The 26,431-nt window shown below is 46.4% G+C and overlaps 1 protein-coding gene across 3 annotated transcripts in view; it reads left to right on the plus strand.

Annotated features, from left to right (window-relative positions):
* Positions 1 to 17,724, plus strand: part of LOC110506662 (synaptotagmin-7) — a 109,075-nt gene extending 91,351 nt beyond the window's left edge. For 2 of the 3 annotated variants that reach the window (XM_090222479.1, XM_036964586.2), the window contains 6 exons: positions 11,942 to 12,047; positions 13,681 to 13,945; positions 14,487 to 14,656; positions 14,836 to 14,950; positions 15,211 to 15,410; positions 16,232 to 17,724. In XM_090222479.1, the coding sequence (XP_090078605.1) occupies positions 11,942 to 12,047; positions 13,681 to 13,945; positions 14,487 to 14,656; positions 14,836 to 14,950; positions 15,211 to 15,410; positions 16,232 to 16,336 (961 nt within the window). In that variant the 3' untranslated portion in view covers positions 16,337 to 17,724. Of the gene's footprint in view, positions 1 to 11,938; positions 12,048 to 13,680; positions 13,946 to 14,486; positions 14,657 to 14,835; positions 14,951 to 15,210; positions 15,411 to 16,231 lie in introns of all 3 variants that reach the window. The other variant, XM_036964585.2, reaches the window with a different exon arrangement.
* Positions 17,725 to 26,431: the final 8,707 nt, after the last annotated feature.

Raw genomic sequence — 26,431 nt, forward strand, 5'->3', positions numbered from 1 at the left:
CAACTACATATTTTTTAATAAGAGCTTTGCAATAGCCTTTTTAACTTTCAATGATGATCTCCAATGAACCATTGAAAAGTACAAAGATCTTTTATAGCCAAGATTACACCCCTCTCAACTTACATGACGAACCACAGATCTTAGGAACAGTTCACAAAGAAATACTTTTTCTTGAGAAAGGAGTATCCCTTAGCCAGATAACATTCACTATAAATTATCGTTCAGTTTGGTCCCTCCGACGAGGTTCTAATCTCGTTCCTGGTACTTCATAGTACAAAAACACCAACTCATCCAATGGCATATATCAATTATCAACTCTATCTCAAGTAAACCCCCTCTTGACCCCACTCCTGGACAAGCTCACTGAGGGGAGTGAGCCTCTAGATCATACACTATCCCAGCATAAATGCAACATTGGAGAGGACATACAATGTTTCCAGACACTGCCATACACCTCCCCCCAATGGGAAAAGGAGCGAGTGACTGGCACACAGACGTTGTGGAGACAAGTAATTGGTTCCCCATTAGGTAAGGAATAGGTAAAGACACATTCACATATGAAGACAATGTTCCATCCTGTCCTCTTCCCTTTCTGATATTCTGCATAGCACCAGGGACATGTGGAAAACAAGCCTGACCTCTTCCCTCTCTGGGCCCCAAGTGACTAAGGCCTGGCTGAGGGAAAAGTGCAACTGCCAACACTATAGTCCAAAAGGATACATTCTAATGACACGTATCTCACATAAGCATATTATGCAAATAAAACATCTTAATTAACTATGTTAACCAACTAATTCTGATTCATTCGCCACAGTGTTTGTGTGTGTGTGTGTGTGTGTGTGTGTGTGTGTGTGTGTGTGTGTGTGTGTGTGTGTGTGTGTGTGTGTGTGTGTGTGTGTGTGTGTGTGTGTGTGTGTGTGTGTGTGTGTGTGTGTGTGTGTGTGTGTGTGTGTGTGTGTGTGTGTGAGAGAGAGAGAGAGCAGACATATGCTGTCAGACAAAGAGAGAAACCTTTGCTTTCAGGTTGCTAGTGAAATGTACACTCACTACCAAAAAGACCGAAGTATTCACTCAAGGAGAAATGGAACCATTCACAATTCAGATACCTAGAAACATACAGTTCAATGAGATGAATAAATAGACATACAGGCTCAGGTGAAACAGACATTGACAGACAAAGCATATACGCTCCGTCCATACACACACCTTACTGTATATTAGAATAGGATGTCCTTGCATAGACAGAGAAAGGGTAGAGAGGGAAGGTCAATCATTCTCTCAAATGGAGAATATGTTTTCATTCTCAGGAGACAGAAGTGTGCACTCAGATGCTTAGAAGCAGGTAATCAAAGCTTCGTGAGAAGCATAAACTAGAGGCAGCGTAATCTCTGTTTCTTTTGCTATGGCAGCTCAATTAGAAACGAATCATAGTGTTACAGCACAACTCTAAAGCCAGTGATAACCAAGCTCTATCCACAAGGAGATGAGGGAGGAAAACAATGGAATTATCCTGGAAGTCATTTGTATTTATTAGCAGTCTGGAAACATTTGTGCTGAGAGATTAGTGATGCTCCACAAAGTAGTCTAACCCCAATGTTGTCTGATTCTAAAGCATGCTACTGCGGCTGTTTCTATTGACCATTGTTCTGTTCTCTGACGATACCATTCTTACAGATATGATATCTGATCCAGAAAGTGTTTGTCTTGTAAAAACTCGGTCCAAAGGGTGAGTACAGTATTCTGTAGGCTATACCTTAAAGCTGGTTATTGAAGTTGTGGTCATCGAGTCATGTACTGGTGGCTGAGGTCCATTGTGTCAGAGGCCTTAAGCCTCACGGCTGACTGGAGTCACTGGACTAACCCTCCCACCAACATGCAGTAGCTACGGAGTTTTATCATGGCAGCTCGATATCATTACCATCATAAACTCTGCTGTAGCATGACAGTGTTAGCCCCCAGACACGCAGACACACAGAGAACACGTAAATAAGGAGCTCAACGCTCCATGCTCTTTGAGCCTGGACCACCAACTCCTTGGAGCCAGAGTTTCTGGCCTGTAATCAAACTGAGTCAAGCCTTATAATTACTCTTCTGGCTTGGCAACGGTCTCCATGGCCGCCTCTGGAGCTAGCTCAGGGAAACTTGATTGGCTGGGAACAGAAATATAGGTCAGCACAAAAGAGACATTTTAAAAAAGTCAGCTCTGTCTCAGGAAGTCATTCACCAAGCCTTGCTGAGGCGTTTGAGTCGGAACACAAAGTTGATTAAAGGAAAGCTCAGTTATATAATCTGATGAAAAACAGTGAGAAATCCGCTTCGGAAGTCCTGTGTGGAAAAAAAGCGCTGCATAAATTCACCTTAATCAATATCTAAGTGAGATATGAGGAGGAAATGACATCACTTTACCATCTCTTTACTTTATTAGGTGTTTGTGCAATAAATGGGAGCTTGAAGATCAGTTAAAGCATCAACCAGCATTCACGGGGTACCAACCAATCAGGATGACTCAGACTCAGGTTGGAGAAAAGTATTCAAACAACAGTTAGCTTGACAACATATAGTAGATGGCTCCATTAGTTGTATTAAGCTGGTACGGAGGGAGGTGGCCTGCTGATATGTTGAATGTTTGCATTGAGTGGGCTGACACCAGAGCTCAGGCCTCATCCATCACAGCCTGGGGACCTGTGATTGTGTTGCGCTGCTCTCCTGGGGCATTGTATGATCAGCATGCCCATATACTGAATGTGTATGGATACATGCTTTCTCCCAAGCCAGGTCCCCCTGTTGACCCCTCATCTCTGATGTTTTCACCACTCTACCCCCTCTCCCATCATTAGAACCCATCGCTCACTCCCACTCCACTCCACCTCACCTCCATCTCCTCCCTCCATCATGCTGCCCTCTACAACACCAACCCCGCTCCTCTCAATCCATCTCTCCAGCTCTCATTCTTTCTCACTGTCTCTCTCTCTGCCTCTCATGCAGTCTCTCTTCCTCCCTTGATCTAATTGATCTATTAACCCTTTACTTACCTTCCCTCCCTTTGTCAGCCCTTTCTTTCCCTCCCTCTACCTCTCTATCTCTTTATTCATCTAATCGTGCTTCCCCTGGGGGTGTTGACTGGCGCTTTGATGGGATGATGTCAGAGCTCTCCGGTCCTCTGTCAGGGTGGATGACTGTCTGCCCAGGCAGCCTGGCTGGGTTACATCTGCATCACTGCTGAATATCACAACAGGGGAATGAGATTCCCCTGTGGGCAGCACACACACACTCTCACACACAGATATGGAGATGGAGAAAAAGGAGTAGGGACACATACACACAGGAAAAGAGACACTCCAGAGATTCACATACACTCTATGTAATCAACATGCAAAACGTGTCTTGGGCTCAGCCTGTTTGGGGACCTGTATTTGATACTTAAGCAAGTCAATTGTTTTTGCAGTGAAGCACCACTGTTTCCCTCCAATAATACTATGAAGATGCTCATATCATTCATATCTCATGAAGGCTTGCCTGCTATGAATGATATTATCGAGAGTACACTGAAAGATTTTCTGCTCTAACAAACTCATCATTCCACCTCCATATAACTTTCTTAACTCTATCTAACACCATCTAACTCCATTAACTCTATCTAACCCCATCTAACTTCATTAACTCTATCTAACATCATCTAACTCCATTAACTTCATCTAACTCCATTAACTCAAACCAAATCCATTAACTCTATGTAACTCCATTAACTCTATCCAACTCCATTAACTCTACCTAACTCCATTAACCCCATTAACGCTATCTAACTCCATCGAACTCCATTAACTCTATCTAACTCCATCGAACTCCATTAACTCTATCTAACTCCATCGAACTCTTTTAACTCAATCTAACTCCATTAACTCTATCTAGTTCCATCAAACTCCATTTTCTCTATCTAACTCCATTAACTCTATCTAACTCCATTGAACTCCATCGAACTCCATTAACTCTATCTAACTCCATCGAACTCCATTAACTCTATCTAACTCCATCGAACTCTTTTAACTCAATCTAACTCCATTAACTCTATCTAGTTCCATCAAACTCAATTTTCTCTATCTAACTCCATTAACTCTATCTAACTCCATTGAACTCCATCTAACTCCATTAACTCTATCTAACTCCATTAACTTCATTAACTCTATCTAACATCATCTAACTCCATTAACTATCTAATTCCATAAAACTCCATTAACTCTATCTAACTCCATTAACTCCATTAACTTCAGTAACTCTATCTAACATCATCTAATTCCATTAACTCTATCTAACTTCATTAACTCTATCTAACTCCATCTAACTTCATTAACTATATCTAACTCCATCTAACTCCATTAACTCTATCTAATGCCATCTAACTTCATTAAGTCTATCTAACTCCATCTAACTTCATTAACTCTATCTAACTCCATCTAACTTCAGTAACTCTATCTAACTTCATTAACTCTATCTAACTCCATCTAACTTCAGTAACTCTATCTAACTTCATTAACTCCATCTAACTTCATCTAACTATATCTAACTCCATTGCGTTTAAGTAGAGAACACAATGAGTTATTTTCAGAAAATGTCAGTTTTCCACATGAGGCTACCCAGTTATTTGTTTATAATTTCAATATAACTTTCATATAATGGAAGATTAAAAGAAATGTTAGAGAGATGAGGGACACTTCATTTCCATTTCAAACTTCTTTAATCTCCCTTTGTTCAATTATCTTTTCCCCACTACACTCTCCTTCCATCCGGTTGGTTACACTTCAAGAAGTCTCAATGCATCCTTTGATTTGTTAGTATTGCTGCCGCTTTCATAAAATCAGGAAGCATCTAAAGGCATTTATCTAGTAGATGACATAACATTGTATGCTCCCCTGCAACACAATATACAGAGATATGCACATTATCATGTCTTTGTTTCACAGTATGTCATCAGGTCCAGGTTCTCTTTCTTACATTTTGAACAGAGTTAACAATACTATGCTTTTCATGTTTGTGGGGCAGGGAATTACGGTACCAAAGTCAACATTGTAGAAAAAATATGAAAACTCCAGTGTACACAATTTTATCTCTGCATATTTATTGTCAACATTTTGGTACACATCCTTTTTCAAGACGTTGAAGAAGGTTGGAAAATGTTGTACACCAAAACGTTGACAGTAAGTATGCACAGAGGAATTGTGTGTGCAGGAGTTATTTTTGTGTTTTCTCTACGTCTCTTTCTCAGCTTGTCATGATGTCTCTGAGCAAGTGAGATAAAGTCACCTCTCTGTCCCCTGGGATGGGACCTGCCGCTTGGTCTAATTAATGGGAGGATAGGTTAGGCTCTCTGACCTGGGGTTAAGGTCATATAATCAGGGTTCGGGTGTCAGGATCTGTCTAGGGATCATAGCATCGATCCTCAGGGGATGTATTTTATCTAAAGTATTGAGTGTGTATTTCTGTTTCGGTATTTTTCCGTGTGATGTCATGTGTGTGACGGTGCATATCATTTGTCATTGCTGTATTAAGACCACACAAACATTTGGAATAGTAATATCAAAATGTACAATATCTCTTGGGGGAGAGTCATTGTTCTATAACGTCTGAGGTGTTGCGAGGGGATTGGGCAGAGGAGTTAGAACAGGAGAAGGTTAATGTTCTACAGCTGGGGGTGATTCTACAGTTTTCCTATAGACTTCTCCAGTGAATCAGCTGTTTGCTCCATGGCATCTTCACCCCCCCTAGGGGCACGGCGGTATTTGCGTATGGAGAGAGGATGAGTAGGCATGACAGGTCAAGGGGCCTTATGACAATGTGGCCTACTGTCCCTGCTCCATAGGAGGTTTAGATTGCCTTGGATTCTATTACCTCCTTATGGGAGATTATGGTTACCCAGCCATACCACTAGAAAATATAATTACGATACCATACAACGTCCGGTGGGAGCGTACAGTTTGGTAACCATGGTTACTCGAACCCCTAAAGTATGAATTATATAACCATTGAATTTGTGAAGGAAAGAGCGCAATGGACTAGTCTTTACATTAGCTCATATCAATGGACTAGTCTTTACATTAGCTCATATCAATGGACTAGTCTTTACATTAGCTCATATCAATGGACTAGTCTTTACTTTACAGTAGCTCATATCAATGGACTAGTCTTTACATTAGCTCATATCAATGGACTAGTCTTTACTTTACAGTAGCTCATATCAATGGACTAGTCTTTACATTAGCTCATATCAATGGACTAGTCTTTACATTAGCTCATATCAATGGACTAGTCTTTACATTAGCTCATATCAATGGACTAGTCTTTACTTTACAGTAGCTCATATCAATGGACTAGTCTTTACAGTAGCTCATATCAATGGACTAGTCTTTACTTTACAGTAGCTCATATCAATGGACTAGTCTTTACAGTAGCTCATATCAATGGACTAGTCTTTACTTTACAGTAGCTCATATCAATGGACTAGTCTTTACTTTACAGTAGCTCATATCAATGGACTAGTCTTTACTTGACAAGAAAAATATTATATCTAAGAGTCTCATTGTCAGTAGTTTGTGTGTTTATGTGAACATACTATAGATCTGTATATCCTTTGTGTGTGTATATGCGCGTAGTTCTCCAGAGACCGCAATTTCCCTCATATCAATGAACTAGTCTTTACTTTACAGTAGCTCATATCAATGGACTAGTTTTTACTTTACATTAGCTCATATCAATGGACTAGTTTTTACTTTACATTAGCTCATATCAATGGAGTAGTCATTACTGTACATTAGCTCATATCAATGGACTAGTCTTTACATTAGCTCATATCAATGGACTAGTCTTTACATTAGCTCATATCAATGGACTAGTCTTTACTTTACAGTAGCTCATATCAATGGACTAGTCTTTACATTAGCTCATATCAATGGACTAGTCTTTACTTTACAGTAGCTCATATCAATGGACTAGTCTTTACATTAGCTCATATCAATGGACTAGTCTTTACATTAGCTCATATCAATGGACTAGTTTTTACTTTACAGTAGCTCATATCAATGGACTAGTTTTTACTTTACATTAGCTCATATCAATGGTCTAGTCATTACTGTACATTAGCTCATATCAATGGACTAGTCTTTACATTAGCTCATATCAATGGAGTAGTCATTACTGTACATTAGCTCATATCAGTGGTCTAGTCATTACTGTACATTAGCTCATATCAATGGTCTAGTCATTACTGTACATTAGCTCATATCAATGGTCTAGTCATTACTGTACAGTAGCTCATATCAATGGTCTAGGCATTACTGTACAGTAGCTCATATCAATGGTCTAGTCATTACTGTACATTAGCTCATATCAATGGAGTAGTCTTTACTTTACAGTAGCTCATATCAATGGTCTAGTCATTACTGTACATTAGCTCATATCAATGGAGTAGTCATTACTGTACATTAGCTCATATCAATGGTCTAGTCATTACTGTACATTAGCTCATATCAATGGTCTAGTCATTACTGTACATTAGCTCATATCAATGGTCTAGTCATTACTGTACATTAGCTCATATCAATGGTCTAGTCATTACTGTACATTAGCTCATATCAATGGACTAGCTCATATCAATGGAGTAGTCGTTACTTTACAGTAGCTCATATCAATGGAGTAGTCTTTACTTTACAGTAGCTCATATCAATGGTCTAGTCATTACTGTACATTAGCTCATATCAACGGTCTAGTCATTACTGTACATTAGCTCATATCAATGGAGTAGTCTTTACTTTACAGTAGCTCATATCAATGGTCTAGTCATTACTGTACATTAGCTCTTATCAATGGTCTAGTCATTACTGTACATTAGCTCATATCAATGGAGTAGTCTTTACTTTACAGTAGCTCATATCAATGGTCTAGTCATTACTGTACATTAGCTCTTATCAATGTTCTAGTCATTACTGTACATTAGCTCATATCAATGGACTAGTCATTACTGTACATTAGCTCATATCAATGGTCTAGTCATTACTGTACATTAGCTCATATTTCGCTGGCTTCCCATCAGTACTCAGAGCCCATCAGAGCTCTCCTATGATTTGTGAGAGAATTAGAGCAGATGATTTTAACAAACTATTATCCTTTCTTGTATTTTGTTTCAATCAAAGCATACAGTATAACCTGCCTTGTTGCGGGTAACCATCCTAAAAGGTCATTAGAAATGAGGAGGTGTTTTTGGTGTAACAGTATCGTTATAGGCTTACTATGCGGTTATATTTGTTATTATTATTATTATTCTTTTCTCTATTGACACTAGAGTATGATGCCAGGCTGACTCAGGTTTTAGTGTAGGGCAGTGGATCCAGGGCTGTGTGTATGTGTCTGTCTGTCTGTCTGTTTGTGTGTGTCTTTGTCTCTTGTATTGGTCATTAAGTGAATCATGGGGGAGGTGGGTAGGGGAGGGTACTGGGAGCGTGCGGGCAGGAGAGGGTTTTCTTCTTGTGCTCTCTTCAGCCTTGCAGCGGAGTGTCCCCACCTCTTTCCTTTTCCCTTTGGTCTCAGGCTCTGGGCACAGGTAACACTCCATAAGGATATTATCACAGGTCATGGTGAGAAGTAGAGGCCTCGTCTGCCTCCACGTGCCCCTGCTAGTTTGTATGTGTGTGTGTGTGCGTGTGTGTGTGTGTGTGCGTGTGTGTGTGTGCGTGTGTGTGTGTGTGTGTGTGTGTGTGTGTGTGTGTGTGTGTGTGTGTCTGTGTGTGTGTGTGTGTGTGTGTGTTTGCGTATGTGAGTGTGTGTGTTTTCCCAGAGGCACTCACCTGCACCTGTCATATGTCCTCCAATCCCGTTGTGTCTTGCTGTTGATGTGTCTGCCTGTTTGCTGCCCTCTGCGACCCCCTGCCAAGCCCCCACGCTGCATGCCTACCCTCCTTTCACTCCCTCGATCCCAGGTGCTTGCTGTCTCTCCAGCCGTTGCCGTGCCAACAGAGCAGCCCATATTCTTTAGCTGGTGATCTGGGAAGGGAAGCAGCATGGGTTGGTCCGGGCTCCATCAGCCACCTCTGGCAGCTGCAAGCCATTGCAAGCTGACTGACATGACCCTCACTGTGCCCACACACAACCATGCCACATGTTAGCATCACGTTAGCCCCACGTTAGCCTCATCAGTTAGCCTTAACAGTAAATATGGAAGAAGAGAGAAGATGACCTTACTTAACTCTATCTAGTTAGAGTGCTTTGTATGGAGTCCCTCTTGTTAGCCTGTTTGGAGTCATTTGTTTTGATGGTAGGAAGTTGATTGAATCAGACTGAGACAGTCATTCCCTGTGGGTGGGACACGACTCTAGACATCGACAGCAGGCTTTGGGTTAGATCCAACCTTTAATGAATCAGCATACAGGGAGATCATAGACTAAGGAAGGAAAGAGAAATGAAAAATATAGATTAGGACTGAGGGAGTAAAGAGGAAGGACAGCAGGAGATGTTGGATATGAGAAAAATTGGCGTGATTCAGTAAAGATAAGATAAATGGAAGACGAGGCAAGGTGTATCAGTTGTTGAGATGTTTGGCACTTTGACCTCTCCCCCTTCCATCATCTTATGTCTCCCCTCATTCAACCCCCTCCCCTGCAGTCTACGGTGTGAATCCTCCTGACAGCTTTCCCCTCCAATCACAGCTATGCCAATCAAGAGACCCCCTTGAACCAGGCTCATCCACATGACCTGTTTTGCTTACACTTACCTGTCTGTCTGTATGTCTGTCTACATTCATTGTCTTTCTCTGTCTGATGCCTCACTTCTTACTCTATACGTGCTCCATTATCTGCCTGTGTCCCTGTCTGTGACTGGGTGTCAACCCGTGTCTGTCTCGTTCTGTCTCTTTGTCTGTCTGATCTGGATAACTCAGTCTTATCCTCGCCAAGTGGATAAACTCTGTTATTTATTTGTTGCTCATTCAACTTCACTGATCACCTACACAGAGGGTTCAGTGATCCATTTGTTTGCTCTATAAGGCACTAAATGGATGTTAGACAGGAAGGGGAATGACTAAAGGAATGGGGGTAAGTGGTGTAGGTAGAGTTGCAACATTCTGGTAACTTTTCCAGATATCCTGGTTAAAGGAGACCAGATTTCCTGCTTACTCCCTCTTTATTACAGGAATCTTCCAACTGGGATTTCTAGAAAACCTAAAAAGGTTACCAGAATTGTGCAACTCTACCTACACCACTTACCCCCACTCCTTCAGTCATTCCCCTTCCTTTCTATTAGTGCCTTATAGAGAAAACAAATAGATCACTGGACAGACAGACAGACATGATATGGGACGTAGTCATCCCTAGATTCTCAGATACAGGCAGCAAAAACTAGCTGAGAGATTGTTTTGTATGTGCATGTTGTTGCTTGCGCTTTGCTAAACTGTAGTATAATGGCACAGTGAAACTCTGCATGCCTCTGTTGTACTGTATATAAGTGAAATCCAGCCAGCCAGCCAGTGTTCATGGAAGGACACAGTGCACTAGAGTTACAGTCTCTCTCTTGTGTTAGGCAGCCCAACCCAACCACAGATACTGGATTTGCATTTGTGGACTGACCCTTCACACAGAGAGAGCCCGACCAGACAGAGACATGTCTGCGGTCCTACAACAGTGACTGACCCCTCAAACGACCAGGAACACAGACATCTGTAGCCTCAACCACAGAATTACAGATACTTCAGGAACCACAATTACCATCCTCCCTCCTCCTTGATAACCCATATGGTTAACATGCCCACATGCATCCTCTAACATCCCACTGGATTGGGATTAACCTCACTCAGCCAAACGATTAGTTCCTTGTATCTATTTGGCGGTTAACATGTTGTGTGTGTGTTATGTTTATACCCTCCCACATAACATCTTATCCCTCCTTTTCTCTTTTTCTCTCGCTCGCCTACTTCTTTTTCCTGTCAGCCTTTCTGATGTACTGCCTCCAGCCATCCCCCTCCCTCTCTGACTCGACCTCTTATTTTGCATGCCCATATCTAGTCCGTTTCTCGTCTCTATTCTTTAGTCCTTATTGTGCTCTCTTACTGAAAGTAAGTCTTTGTTTTTTTTCCCTCAGCCTCTTATCCTCTCTCATCTCCTTTATTTCTCTTCCAGCTTCACCTGAACTATGCTGTGGTGTCTGTCTCTGTCTCACGTTCATTTGAGTCAGTAACCTCACTTTGTTCATTCTGTTAATCCTCCTAGTCTTAACAAAGACAAATCCCCCCTTTTCTCTGCAGAGATAAATCTTCAAATCTACTTCTTCTTCTGCACTCATCTTTCCCACAGCACCCATTCCTAATCCCACTTCCTCTCCCGCCATTTCTACAGTGCACCTGCACTGTTTTTCCTCTCTCTTCCTCTTGTCACTTTCCAGTGTGTAACTTGTAATTAGTGTTGTCTGTCTATGTGTCTTGACTTGTGTCACCTGCTATAGCTCAGCATGTCTTCTGCTCACCAGACTGTTACAACATATGGGCTAGGAACACTTTGTCTCCAACACCCAGTCCTCCCCCACCCTGTGCTCTTTCTTTTACTCTTTTGTTCATTAATTGTGTTGATTTTTGTGTCTGTTTTGCAAATATCACACTGTTACATGCTTGTAGTGACTAAGGTTTGGAACTAAGTGTGCATGTATGCGTGTGAAGGTGTGTGTGTGTGTGTGAGTGTAAGTCACTAAAATTCCCTTGTTACTCCCAAGTCTGGGGACATTATTAGTCACATTCAGATCTGGACTCTGGATAGTCTAGCCCTTACACAAGACCTTGCAGCCTCACCTGTGGTGTGAAGCCATCACAGAGCTGAGGCTGGCTCTTTGTCTTCAGAAGCAGGATTCTCCTAGTGCTCCATTGGCCTCTCTCTCAGTGTCCGTCCTGACTGTGTCTCTGCCCCCCCCCCAGCAGGAGCCTGTGTAAACCTGGAAGCCAGACCCCAGATGAAGCAGGCCGCCTCGGGAACTCCTCCGTCACAGACCTGGCCAACTCTGTCACCACCAGCGACATTCACATGGTAAGGAAATCCGCTCTCTTCCTGTCTGTCTGTGTTAATGATTGTTCATCTGTACTCCTCTCTACATGTCTGGGTTTGCCCACCGCCACCCACTTGTAGCAGCATTTAGATTTGCAAGATGTCTTAAATGACAAAACGTGCTAATTACATGACATTTCCCAACCCAGCTTGGCTATCACAAAGGGGAAACTCAGTAGAATATGCTTTGTTCAGCAAAAGCTGGTAATTACGCTGCGAACACAGTGCTGTGAGTGCTGGGTGGACAGGGCGCGGGTGGGGGATGGGCCTGTGTTATTATGTGGGTTGCACGTCTGCGTTATGGAGGTCCCGATGATGCTTAATGATGATACTTTCACTTTGAGGGGGAGCCAACAGGGCCTGTCAGTTGGATCAGACCTGCAGTTGGACACGGGCTCTTTCCATCTCTGGTCTCTCACTTCACTATGTGGGTCGAAGACTTTCACTAGGCCTAGTTAATAACTATTTAAAAAAAACAAATATCACTGAGGCACATTTGTATTGTGATACTACCTATGCAGGTGTTTAGGAGTTTTATGTGCGTTTACAAAAGTGAGATAAATTCATTAATCCCGGTACCCAGAATCAAATCTTGTGTAAGCTGGCCAGCTACGTCAGAGAGATGTGTATAGTGTAGGTGGGCTCAGTATGTGGCTGTATTTTGTGGAGGTTCTGTATCTATGTGGGTTATGTGGGTTTCAGGCGAAGCGATTGGGCAAAAAGTATAAATAAAAATGAGGAAAAAACAGATTGACCCTGAAAAATTGTTGACAACTGTAGGTGGGACAGATTTCAGGAGAGAGCTGTCTGAAAGCCGGTGTGTGCATTCATGCGTCCATGTGTGTAAGTCTGTGTGTGCATGTGTGTGTTTGAAAGACAGACAGACATCAGACACCAAGAGAGTGAAGGAGGAGAGATGATCAGATTTAGAACGGAAAGGTAGAGCAACAGCGAGATGTGTGGGAGAGAATACAGAATGTGAGATTAAATTCCAGGAACTGCACCTTGGGCCAAGCCTCTGGTCCCTCTCTATCAGATAGCAGCCTTTTAACTGCATTTCCTTCCCTCCCTCGGGGCCCAGCTCCAGTTAGGCAGGGGGTCTCTCTACTCACAGAATATCTCCTGCCTCTCATCTCCTGATATACCTTCTCCCCCATTGCTCCCTCCCTTATCGCTTAGTAAAGCCCAGACATATGACATAACATTATCTGAACGTTAGGCTAGCATGATGGCGGCATTGCGCGTGAGTTCCAGTGCTGTTTGACTGCCCCCTTGTGGATGAGAAACAAAGCTCCTTGTTCACCTTGGGTGTCCATGTCCCTGAGTGTTTGATCTGTGTGTTCCATGCTGGGAAAGGGTGGGGCTAGTGGGATGAGGGTTGTTGAGTGTACATAGGGAGAATCTCAATTGCATAGTCCTCGCATCCTCTCTCTTTCTCCTCGCCTCCTTCTCAAAACCCATTGAATGAGAGTGCCAGAGATCCATCCCCTCTGACCTTCTCCAATATGTTTTGAGTAGGAGTCGAGGAGAGAGGACACAAGGAGTATGCAATTGCGATTCTACCATCGTATAGACTGGATAAATATTAGAGTTCTCTGCTGCTGTTCTCTCCCAGCTCTCTCCAGGCTCAGAAGAGGACACAGAAGGGCCTGTGGTTGAGAAGCTGGGCCGGATTCAGTTCAGTGTGGGCTACAGCTTCCAGGACTCCACCCTGACCGTCAAGATCCTCACGGGCCAGGAGCTCCCCGCCAAGGACTTCTCTGGCACCTCAGACCCCTTCGTCAAACTCTACCTGCTACCTGACAAGAAGCACAAGCTGGAGACCAAGGTCAAGAGGAAGAACCTCAACCCTCGCTGGAACGAGACCTTCCTGTTTGAAGGTCAGACTGTGAAATCACCCTGCACACAGAGGCTGCATACCTAATGGCGCCCTATTCCATATATAGTGCACTACTTTTGTCCAAAGCCCTATGGGTCCTGGTCAAAAGTAGTGCACTACATAGGGAATAGGGTGCCATTTGGGACACACAGATACTCTAGCGGGGTGGCAGGTAGCCTAGTGGTTAGAGTGTTGGGCCAATAACCAAAAGGTTGCTGGATTGAATCCCTGAGCTGACAAGGTAAAAACCTGTTGTTCTGCCCCTGAACAAGGCAGTTAACCCACTGTTCCCTGGTAGACAGTCATTATAAATAAGAATTTGTTCTTAACTGACGTGCCAAGTTAAATAAATGTTAAATAAACATTTTTTTAAAAGCTACAGTACAACTACTGCACATTATAAAAAACACATCTATACACATAACTAGACTTTATGGCTATTGGTTATCCTGTATAAAGTCTTAAAGAGTACTCCTTAAATCTCTGTCCAGCACATATCAGCCCCTTATCTGTCTGTATATGTATCTGTCTGTTCCCCCCAGGGTTCCCCTATGAGAAGGTGATCCAGAGGACCCTCTATATGCAGGTGCTGGATTACGATCGTTTCAGCAGGAACGACCCCATCGGGGAGGTGTCCATTCCCCTTAACAAGGTGGACCTGGGCAACCAGCAGACCTACTGGAAGGAGCTGAAGCCCTGCAGCGATGGAAGCGTGAGTAATGTACACACACAGACTAGGACAGTTGCAGAGGGACAGGGGAGGAGGGGAGATGAGGGGAGGGGTGGAGAGAGGGAGCAAGGAGAAGGAGGGATGACTGGGAGACAGAAGGGGGTAGAGGGGATGGAGGGAGTGAGAGGGTTGGTGAGTGGTGATGTCATTGTGTTTCTCAGGGGAGTCGAGGAGACCTGCTGGTGTCCCTGTGCTACAACCCTCAAGCCAACACCATCACTGTGACCATCATCAAAGCCCGCAACCTCAAAGCCATGGACATTGGAGGCACCTCCGGTACAGTACATATAGTACTCTGTCATCACCTGTTTCCTGTGCTACAGTCTGTCTACCTTAACATGTGTCAATGTGGTTTCAGTATCTCTCCATTCAATCGGCATCCCAAATGACACCCTATTCCCTAAATAGTGCACTACTTTCTATGAGCCCTGGTCAAAATAAGTGTACTGCATTGGGATTAGGGCGCCATTTGGGATGCAACCTCTGTGTTTAAGTGATGTAACCTCTGTGTTTAAGTGATGTTTCTCCCCCGTCAGATCCCTATGTGAAGCTGTGGCTGATGCACAAGGACAAGCGTGTGGAGAAGAAGAAGACGGTGACAATGAAGTGCTGTCTGAACCCCGTGTTCAACGAGTCCTTCCCCTTCGACGTCCCCGCCCACGTGCTCCGAGAGACCACCATCATCATCACCGTCATGGACAAGGACAAGCTCAGTCGCAACGATGTCATCGGCAAGGTACCGCCCCCTCGTAACGCCCAGACCACCAGCCACGTACATCACCAGTCCACACTGACCCCTGCTGGCACATACTGAGACACACACACACACATGCACACGCACACATACATACACACACACACACACACACTCACACACACACAATGATCCTGCTCTCACACACACTAACACAAAGACACATTAACAGTCACTGTCTCAAGATTGCTCTTACATACTGACACAGTGAGATTGATATCCATTGATTGTGTGGTTTGTTTGTGGCACACAGAGGCACTATCTCATTGATTTTCTGACACACTGTAACCCTCATACAGGCTTCCTTACTATGGATCCAGTGTCTGATAGTGACCCCTCAGTAAACCAAACACGCCTCATCACAGGCGCTGGCCCTTTCACCCACAGTCTAATCACCAGCAGTAAAACACAGCTGCGGCTTGCTTGGGAGCCTCCATCTCTCTGTCTAAACATAAGTCTCATTCTCACACAAATCTTTCCCCCTGTTTCCCCTGCTCTGAAAATTGCTGAGAGTAAAACAGCTGTTTCATCTTAATGACTCTCCTCAGCTCCCGATATGAATTAAGTTCAGATTAGGGTGATTGGCAAGCTTTATGGTAACAGCAGGGACACTCCAGACTTCAGAGAGTTTAGTTTACCTCTCTCTGTTTGAGTATGAGTAATATCGATCTCTGTGACGTCAGATATCCTGCTTATCCATCTCACCCCCCTCGCTCTCTTTCACTCCATCTCTCTCTCCTCCTCCCTTCCTCCCCTTCTCTTCCTCTCTTTCTTCCCACCCTCCCTCTTGCTCTCTCTCTCAGATCTATCTCTCGTGGAAGAGTGGTCCAGCGGAGGTGAAGCACTGGAAGGACATGATGGGTAAACCTCGTAATGCCGTGCAGCAGTGGCATGCCCTCAAGGCCTGATACTGTAGGTCCAGTCACGTCCACCCAGACCATCCCAGCCCCCTGCCCTGCCCTGCCCTCCCACCCTATCGTCATGCACAAGGCTGACTCGCTGCAGAACATGGGTACAAATAGCCATCCAACGCATCCACCCTCTCCTCCTGCCTGTCCTCTCTCAGATCCCTAATGAACTTCTCCTTCCTCTACTCCCCTCTGTTAAGCCGGGTCCTTTCTGAGTCTTGTTGCTTTTAAGTTTTCTCTCAACCGTTGTTTTTTTCTCCTTGGTCCACCTTTACTCTGTTTTACTCTGGAGCAGCACACTCTGCCAGCCCTAGGGTGAGCCCCAGGAATCCAGTTCCACCATTCATCCTGTGTCTCTCCATCGTTCTCCTGTGGCAGTGAGGGGAGGCTTCTTCTCTCCCTAATCACTGCTCTCTCTGTCGTCAGAAGCGATGTGGTTGGCTGTTCATTATTGATTTTTGCTTCCCACGTTGACCCTTTTGTCCGTTCCCTTCTGCAAACACACAGAGAATATAACAGGAAGGATCGATAGAGAGAGAGAGAGGCAAACCAATGGAATAGACGAGGGATGGACTGTCTGGATGATAATGGAATTAGACGTGACACTGTCACTCCACCCCGTTCATCATCTCTGATCTCTTTCTCTCCCACCACTGTGGTGATTCTTCCCTGGCTGGACCCCCTTGTTGTCTGTGTGTGCTGTGGGTGATGTGCTGTAACTCCAAATGAAGTTCTAGATGAAAAAAGGAGAAAATGACTGATCATTTACACTGGTCCATGGGGGAAATGTAAAAAGACGTTCCTATTTTCTGGAGAGAAAAAAAAGAATAATGACAGAAAAAGAGTAAAGTCATCAATGTTGTGTTTTGTTTTTAAAAAGCCTAAAGAGACCAATCAAAATGTTCTTCCAGAGACAGTAAATAGAAGCAAAAAGACAGCTATTATTCTGTCGTATTCTCTCTGTGTGTGTGTGTGTGTGTGTGTGTGTGTGTGTGTGTGCGTGTGTGCGTGCGTGCGTGCGTGCGTGTGTGCGTGCGTGCGTGCGTGCGTGCGTGTGCGTCAGTGAAAGTTAGAGCGTGAATGCGAGTGCAGGTGTGTGAAAGTATTGGGCTTGCACTGCAAATGAATAACAACAATATTACTGATAATAATAATGACAATAATAATCATCAGTATTCTACTGGATATGTTTGAAGACTTGGAGAGGTCACAGCAGCTAAGCAGTGACAGAGAGAGAGGGGTACAGTCTGTAGGGTAGTGCCTGCTACCTGGTGTGGAACGGTAAGCAGAGGAGGAAGTTGACATGAACCACCAGTCTTCATCTGAGCTGCTTTCTCTCAATTGCATCATCCACTGCAGATAACCATAAATAAATGCCCCTCTCCCAACCAAGTCAGTTTAGTTTATAATGGAGGACTAAGCCAAATGATCTTGTCCCCATCAAGGTTTATAACGTTACTTGTTTGTCTTTGTAATTCTGCCTGTCTATTGGAATGTGTGTCTGTTACGTCAGTTAGTCTGTTCCATTACTGGCCAAACCCCCTCTGCTCTGTCCTGCTCCTGATGTTAGATAGTTAGGGTGTTAGTGGGTCTTCAGGACCATGGCTGTTCCATTACTGGCCAGACCCCCTCTGCTCTGTCCTGCTCCTGATGTTAGATAGTTAGGGTGTTAGTGGGTCTTCAGGACCAGGGCTGTTCCATTACAGACCAAACCCCCTCTGCTCTGTCCTGCTCCTGATGTTAGATAGTTAGGGTGTTAGTGGGTCTTCAGGACCATGGCTGTTCCATTACTGGCCAGACCCCCTCTGCTCTGTCCTGCTCCTGATGTTAGATAGTTAGGGTGTTAGTGGGTCTTCAGGACCATGGCTGTTCCATTACTGGCCAGACCCCCTCTGCTCTGTCCTGCTCCTGATGTTAGATAGTTAGGGTGTTAGTGGGTCTTCAGGACCATGGCTGTTCCATTACAGACCAAACCCCCTCTGCTCTGTCCTGCTCCAGATGTTAGATAGTTAGGGTGTTAGTGGGTCTTCAGGACCACGGCTGTTCCATTACAGACCAAACCCCCTCTGCTCTGTCCTGCTCCTGATGTTAGATAGTTAGGGTGTTAGTGGGTCTTCAGGACCAGGGCTGTTCCATTACAGACCAAACCCCCTCTGCTCTGTCCTGCTCCAGATGTTAGATAGTTAGGGTGTTAGTGGGTCTTCAGGACCAGGGCTGTTCCATTACTGGCCAAACCCCCTCTACTCTGTCCTGCTCCTGATGTTAGATAGTTAGGGTGTTAGTGGGTCTTCAGGACCAGGGCTGTTCCATTACAGACCAAACCCCCTCTGCTCTGTCCTGCTCCAGATGTTAGATAGTTAGGGTGTTAGTGGGTCTTCAGGACCATGGCTGTTCCATTACTGGCCAGACCCCCTCTGCTCTGTCCTGCTCCAGATGTTAGATAGTTAGGGTGTTAGTAGGTCTTCAGGGCCATGGCTGTTCCATTACTGGCCAGACCCCCTCTGCTCTGTCCTGCTCCAGATGTTAGATAGTTAGGGTGTTCGTGGGTCTTCAGGACCACGGCTGTTCCATTACTGGCCAGACCCCCTCTGCTCTGTCCTGCTCCAGATGTTAGATAGTTAGGGTGTTCGTGGGTCTTCAGGACCACGGCTGTTCCATTACTGGCCAGACCCCCTCTGCTCTGTCCTGCTCCAGATGTTAGATAGTTAGGGTGTTCGTGGGTCTTCAGGACCACGGCTGTTCCATTACTGGCCAGACCCCCTCTGCTCTGTCCTGCTCCAGATGTTAGATAGTTAGGGTGTTCGTGGGTCTTCAGGACCACGGCTGTTCCATTACTGGCCAGACCCCCTCTGCTCTGTCCTGCTCCAGATGTTAGATAGTTAGGGTGTTAGTGGGTCTTCAGGACCACGGCTGTTCTATTACTGGCCAGACCCCCTCTGCTCTGTCCTGCTCCAGATGTTAGATAGTTAGGGTGTTCGTGGGTCTTCAGGACCAGGGCTGTTTCATTACAGACAAACCCCCTCTGCTCTGTCCTGCTCCTGATGTTAGATAGTTAGGGTGTTTGTGGGTCTTCAGGACCAGGGCTGTTCCATTACAGACCAAACCCCCTCTGCTCTGTCCTGCTCCTGATGTTAGATAGTTAGGGTGTTAGTGGGTCTTCAGGACCAGGCTGTTCCATTACTGGCCAGACCCCCTCTGCTCTGTCCTGCTCCTGATGTCATCCTGGTGTGACCTGTTCCAAGCTTAAGTCTCTCTCTCATCACACAGTGGGCTGAAGGATAGCTACAAGAGTAATAATATAAACTAAACCTATTTTCTGTTTACATTTGACTGTTTTATTTGTGTCTACTGAATGTGTGTGTGTGTGTGTTTGCAATGTGTGTATGAGTGTGTCAACATCTGACTGTTAGTTTGTGTGTTTGTATTTACGGTGTATGTATGTGTGCTCGGTGTTCACTTTTGCCATTTTCATTTTCTTAATATCGAATCTGTTTTTTGGGCTGTTTTTATTCTGTATAAAGTAATTTAGATGTTCAGTTAATTATTTATGTTGTCGCTGATCGCTAAGAAGAAGACGCTAATGATTACTGGGATGTTGGAACGTGACAAAGGGCATGTGTCTACTTTCTATTTGTTGGGGTTTTATGGGTTGGTTGGGGAGGGGGCCATAGACATGAAGAGAGAAGGAAAGACAAGGGAGAGGGGAGCTCATTACATCTGACAATACCACATACAGCATATTCTATTCTAGCCCTCTTCTGTTGGGCAGAGGGACTGTTCACTCAGTATCATTTAATAGGTGGCTTACAGAACCACAACACACTGTCCCTCCGCTCTAGGTCTGGCCCAACACGCTGTCCCTCCGCTCTAGGACTGGCCCAACACGCTGTCCCTCCGCTCTAGGTCTGGCCAAACAATCTGTCCCTCCGCTCTAGGACTGGCCCAACACGCTGTCCCTCCGCTCTAGGTCTGGCCCAACACCCTGTCCCTCCCCTCTAGGACTGGCCCAACACGCTGTCCCTCCGCTCTAGGACTGGCCCAACACACTGTCCCTCCCCTCTACGTCTGACCCAACACGCTGTCCCTCCCCTCTACGTCTAGCCCAAAATACTGTCCCTCCGCTCTAGGACTGGCCCAACACCCTGTCCCTCCGCTCTACGTCTGGCCCAACACGCTGTCCCTCCGCTCTAGGTCTGGCCCAACACACTGTCCCTCCCCTCTACGTCTGGCCCAACACGCTGTCCCTCCGCTCTAGGTCTGGCCCAACACACTGTCCCTCCCCTCTACGTCTGACCCAACACGCTGTCCCTCCCCTCTACGTCTAGCCCAAAATACTGTCCCTCCGCTCTAGGTCGGGCCCAACACGCTGTCCCTCCCCTCTACATCTGACCCAACACGCTGTCCCTCCGCTCTACGTCTGGCCCAACACACTGTCCCTCCCCTCTACATCTGACCCAACACGCTGTCCCTCCGCTCTAGGTCTGGCCCAACACCCTGTCCCTCCCCTCTACATCTGACCCAACACGCTGTCCCTCCGCTCTACGTCTGGCCCAACACACTGTCCCTCCCCTCTACGTCTGACCCAACACGCTGTCCCTCCGCACTAGGTCTGGCCCAACACACTGTCCCTCCCCTCTACGTCTGACCCAACACGCTGTCCCTCCGCTCTAGGTCTGGCCCAACACCCTGTCCCTCCGCTCTAGGACTGGCCCAACACCCTGTCCCTCCGCTCTACGTCTGACCCAACACGCTGTCCCTCCGCTCTAGGTCTGGCCCAACACACTGTCCCTCCCCTCTACGTCTGGCCCAACACGCTGTCCCTCCGCTCTAGGTCTGGCCCAACACACTGTCCCTCCCCTCTACGTCTGACCCAACACGCTGTCCCTCCCCTCTACGTCTGGCCCAAAATACTGTCCCTCCGCTCTAGGTCGGGCCCAACACGCTGTCCCTCCCCTCTACATCTGACCCAACACGCTGTCCCTCCCCTCTACGTCTGACCCAACACGCTGTCCCTCCCCTCTACGTCTGACCCAACACGCTGTCCCTCCCCTCTACGTCTGGCCCAACACACTATACCTCCGCTCTAGGTCTGGCCCAACACGCTGTCCCTCCCCTCTAGGTCTGGCCCAACACCCTGTCCCTCCCCTCTACATCTGACCCAACACGCTGTCCCTCCGCTCTACGTCTGGCCCAACACACTGTCCCTCCCCTCTACGTCTGACCCAACACGCTGTCCCTCCGCACTAGGTCTGGCCCAACACGCTGTCCCTCCGCTCTAGGTCTGGCCCAACACCCTGTCCCTCCCCTCTAGGACTGGCCCAACACGCTGTCCCTCCGCTCTAGGACTGGCCCAACACACTGTCCCTCCCCTCTACATCTGACCCAACACGCTGTCCCTCCCCTCTACGTCTAGCCCAAAATACTGTCCCTCCGCTCTAGGACTGGCCCAACACCCTGTCCCTCCGCTCTACGTCTGGCCCAACACGCTGTCCCTCCGCTCTACGTCTGGCCCAACACGCTGTCCCTCCGCTCTAGGTCTGGCCCAACACACTGTCCCTCCCCTCTACGTCTGACCCAACACGCTGTCCCTCCCCTCTACGTCTAGCCCAAAATACTGTCCCTCCGCTCTAGGTCGGGCCCAACACGCTGTCCCTCCCCTCTACATCTGACCCAACACGCTGTCCCTCCGCTCTACGTCTGGCCCAACACACTGTCCCTCCCCTCTACGTCTGACCCAACACGCTGTCCCTCCGCTCTAGGTCTGGCCCAACACCCTGTCCCTCCCCTCTACATCTGACCCAACACGCTGTCCCTCCGCTCTACGTCTGGCCCAACACACTGTCCCTCCCCTCTACGTCTGACCCAACACGCTGTCCCTCTGCACTAGGTCTGGCCCAACACACTGTCCCTCCCCTCTACGTCTGACCCAACACGCTGTCCCTCCGCTCTATGTCTGGCCCAACACCCTGTCCCTCCGCTCTAGGACTGGCCCAACACCCTGTCCCTCCGCTCTACGTCTGGCCCAACACGCTGTCCCTCCGCTCTAGGTCTGGCCCAACACACTGTCCCTCCCCTCTACGTCTGGCCCAACACGCTGTCCCTCCGCTCTAGGTCTGGCCCAACACACTGTCCCTCCCCTCTACGTCTGACCCAACACGCTGTCCCTCCCCTCTACGTCTGGCCCAAAATACTGTCCCTCCGCTCTAGGTCGGGCCCAACACGCTGTCCCTCCCCTCTACATCTGACCCAACACGCTGTCCCTCCCCTCTACGTCTGACCCAACACGCTGTCCCTCCCCTCTACGTCTGACCCAACACGCTGTCCCTCCCCTCTACGTCTGGCCCAACACACTATACCTCCGCTCTAGGTCTGGCCCAACACGCTGTCCCTCCCCTCTACGTCTGGCCCAACACACTATACCTCCGCTCTAGGTCGGGCCCAACACGCTGTCCCTCCCCTCTACGTCTGACCCAACACGCTGTCCCTCCCCTCTACGTCTGGCCCAACACACTATACCTCCGCTCTAGGTCTGGCCCAACACGCTGTCCCTCCCCTCTAGGTCTGGCCCAACACACTGTCCCTCCGCTCTAGGTCTGGCCCAACACACTGTCCCTCCCCTCTACGTCTGGCCCAACACACTATACCTCCGCTCTACGTCTGGCCCAACACGCTGTCCCTCCACTCTACGTCTGGCCCAACACACTGTCCCTCCGCTCTAGGTCTGGCCCAACACACTGTCCCTCCCCTCTAGGTCTGGCCCAACACACTGTCCCTCCGCTCTAGGTCTGGCCCAACACACTGTCTCTCCCCTCTAGGTCTGGCCCAAAACACTGTCCCTCCGCTCTAGGTCTGGCCCAACACACTGTCCCTCCCCTCTACGTCTGGCCCAACACACTGTCCCTCCGCTCTAGGTCTGGCCCAACACACTGTCCCTCCCCTCTAGGTCTGGCCCAACACACTGTCCCTCCGCTCTACGTCTGGCCCAACACACTGTCCCTCCCCTCTAGGTCTGGCCCAACACACTGTCCCTCTGCTCTACGTCTGGCCCAACACACTGTCCCTCCGCTCTACGTCTGGCCCAACACACTGTCCCTCCGCTCTAGGTCTGGCCCAACACACTGTCCCTCCGCTCTAGGTCTGGCCCAACACGCTGTCCCTCCGCTCTACGTCTGGCCCAACACACTGTCCCTCCGCTCTAGGTCTGGCCCAACACACTGTCCCTCCGCTCTAGGTCTGGCCCAACACGCTGTCCCTCCGCTCTACGTCTGGCCCAACACACTGTCCCTCCGCTCTAGGTCTGGCCCAACACACTGTCCCTCCACTCTAGGTCTGGCCCAACACACTGTCCCTCCGCTCTAGGTCTGGCCCAACACACAGACACTAAGACAGGCGAGGTCTCCAGACGTCAGTGCTGACGTACTTCAAAACCCCACTGTGACACACATGCTTTTTGGCACAAGGTGCTCTTAAACAACACCCCTCCCCTCTCTCCTCCATATGCTCTCACTCCCCAAGTGTCACAGAGAAAAGGTGAGACAGACAATGATCATCACCTCATTTGCATCACTGCCATCTCTCCAGGCAGAGCAGAACATAGCAGAGCACCTACCTGTTTCTAAAATAACTGGGAACAGTCACCTCCCTGCCTCATACTGAGCACACACGCAAACGATACATCATTATGCATCAGATGCAGCATTAAATTGAAAAGATCAGCCAGAATAGGAAACACAGATAAAATGGCACGATTCAGGTGAAAATGAATTATTTGTCTGAAAATAAAATAGGAAGCCAGGTATGGTCCATTTGCCTCTGAGGCATTGAGCTGGGATTCTTTGTAGAGTCCTTCCTTGGCTCTAGAAAAGCCCAGTAACAATTCAAAACACAGATCTAAATAAATCTGAAAACTGATCAGTGTTCACTCAGATTGAAATCACCCTAAATGTCTGATTAGGGCTCTCTACACAGATATTGGTGGAGATACGAGGAGGATTGTCCAAAACAGGCCAGGATTTTGTGACATTGTATAAAGGATAAATGAAAATTGTGTATGTAAAAACTAATCAGTGTTAATTGGGGATGTTGATATCTGTATGTCCTTGACATCCCTTTGTCCCATTTCTTGCTCTCTTCTGTTCTCTCTTTAGTCACACATCTGTGGGGTGCACAATCTTATATTTCAAGCATTTTTTTTTTATCTGTACAGTGTATAAATATATAAATGTGTACATAAAAAGAAGAAACTTCTAAAATAGTTTTTGTTGTTTTTCTAAAGCTGATTTACTGTGGTATTTCATAGTGGCTTGTGGCTTTCTCTCCCTATTTGATTTCCATCAGAGGAACTTAGTAAGGTTTCTAACTGTTCCCACTGGTTAGTACTAGTTGAAACAGTAGTTATGTTGCAGTAAAAACACTGTTGTGAAGAGTCAAGTCTGAACCTCGCCTTCAAATCTGGCCTTCAACTTGAACATCAAACTCAGTTCTTATAGGAATGATATACAGTACATACACTGGTTTTCTGTCAAACCAAGCTGCCTTGATGCCTTTAATTACTGTAGATGTAGTTTACTTTCATATTTTCACAGCTATGCATTTCAGAAGTTGGTAGCTAATCTAATGAGTAGCAACATGTTAGAGCTCAGTTTGGACTCATACAGGAGTATGTTTTGACTATTTTTGACAGGCTGTAAAAGGGCTTTCTAAGTGCTGGTTTACACACAGTTGTATTATTTTGTTTTTTTCTCAAGTGTTTAAAAAACACACCACAACCCACACACATTGCTTCCCACACAGTTCATTCCTAATGCTCACACACTGTAGTTACAACCAGAACACAAGAACAGAATAGATCTTCAGTATTTTACAAATCCACTTCCTACATACATCTGCCCTACTCCCTCCTTTGGGCTTATTTTTAATACATGTTATTTTCTATAGTTCATTTCAACTATTGATCTTTGGCATGTGGTTATTTTTGAGTCAACTACAGAAACCCTGTTAACTCTGAGCATGAAGGAGAGGGGATGTGTGCATGTTCGTGTTAAGTATTCTAAACCGGTGCACAACAGAAGTTTTTCCTGACCACATGACCTGGCAGGAAAATTGGCCCTGAATACAGGTTATTAGTAGTAGAATAGTGAAACTACTACAGTATTTTCTCTCTGTCGTACAGCTCTCTTCCTGCAGGCTTCTCTCAAGTACAGAGAGAATGAGAAGACATGTTGAGGAGAGGGAGAGAGACGGTGAAGAAAGAGAGAGGGGTACAATTTTAATTCCAGGGGAGCAGAGATTGGCAGTAGTGCAGAGCGGAGGATAAAACTGAGAGCTGTCACGACACAGAGACACAGCGCTAGAAGAAGACAGGAACACGTCAGCCTGGAGTTGGGGAGAGTGGGCGGCTGTGGGCGACAGACAGATCCACACTCCAAACAAGCTTAGCGGGAATGGAAAAACATGAAATGTGCAGCACATGAAAGCCTGATATGTAGAATTCACAGGTGCGGCGTATCATTTAATAGTGAGAGAACAGGGCTAAATTACATTGTTACAGTCATTTAGTAGATGCTCTTATCCAGAGCATTTACAGTAGTGAGCGAGTACATTTCTGTTATGGTCCCCCATGGGAATTGAACCCAAAACTCTGCTGTTGAAAGCACCATACTCTACCGACTGAGCCACATGGGACCATTGCTAAATGAGGAAATGGAAACGGGACCATTGCCATGTGAGCAAAGGAAAGTGCACACAGTTTGTGTTTGATTAAAGTCACACCCACATGATCTAAGTTTATTTCATGCAGTATGTTCAGATACACGTGTACAGACGCTCCTGCAGAATGTGCGCTCTGAACATCCACATCTGACAACTGTTTCTCATTCTTTCAGATTAAAACCTAATCAAGACAAACAGTTAAGAAGTAAGATGATAAAGAAATCCGTTGAAGAAATATAAAGATACAAACTTGGCACAGGCCAATACATCTTTGACACTAGTGGTGTTGGAAATAATGACACCTGGATGAGTGGCCGAACACAAAGTTATACAGACAGACTGACCGTCAGTCAGGTAAATAGCTGAACACTGACAGAGACAGAT

This window comes from Oncorhynchus mykiss, chromosome 26 (assembly GCF_057628025.1).
Source record: "Oncorhynchus mykiss isolate SJ-2025 chromosome 26, ASM5762802v1, whole genome shotgun sequence".
In the NCBI taxonomy this organism is placed as follows: domain Eukaryota; kingdom Metazoa; phylum Chordata; class Actinopteri; order Salmoniformes; family Salmonidae; genus Oncorhynchus; species Oncorhynchus mykiss.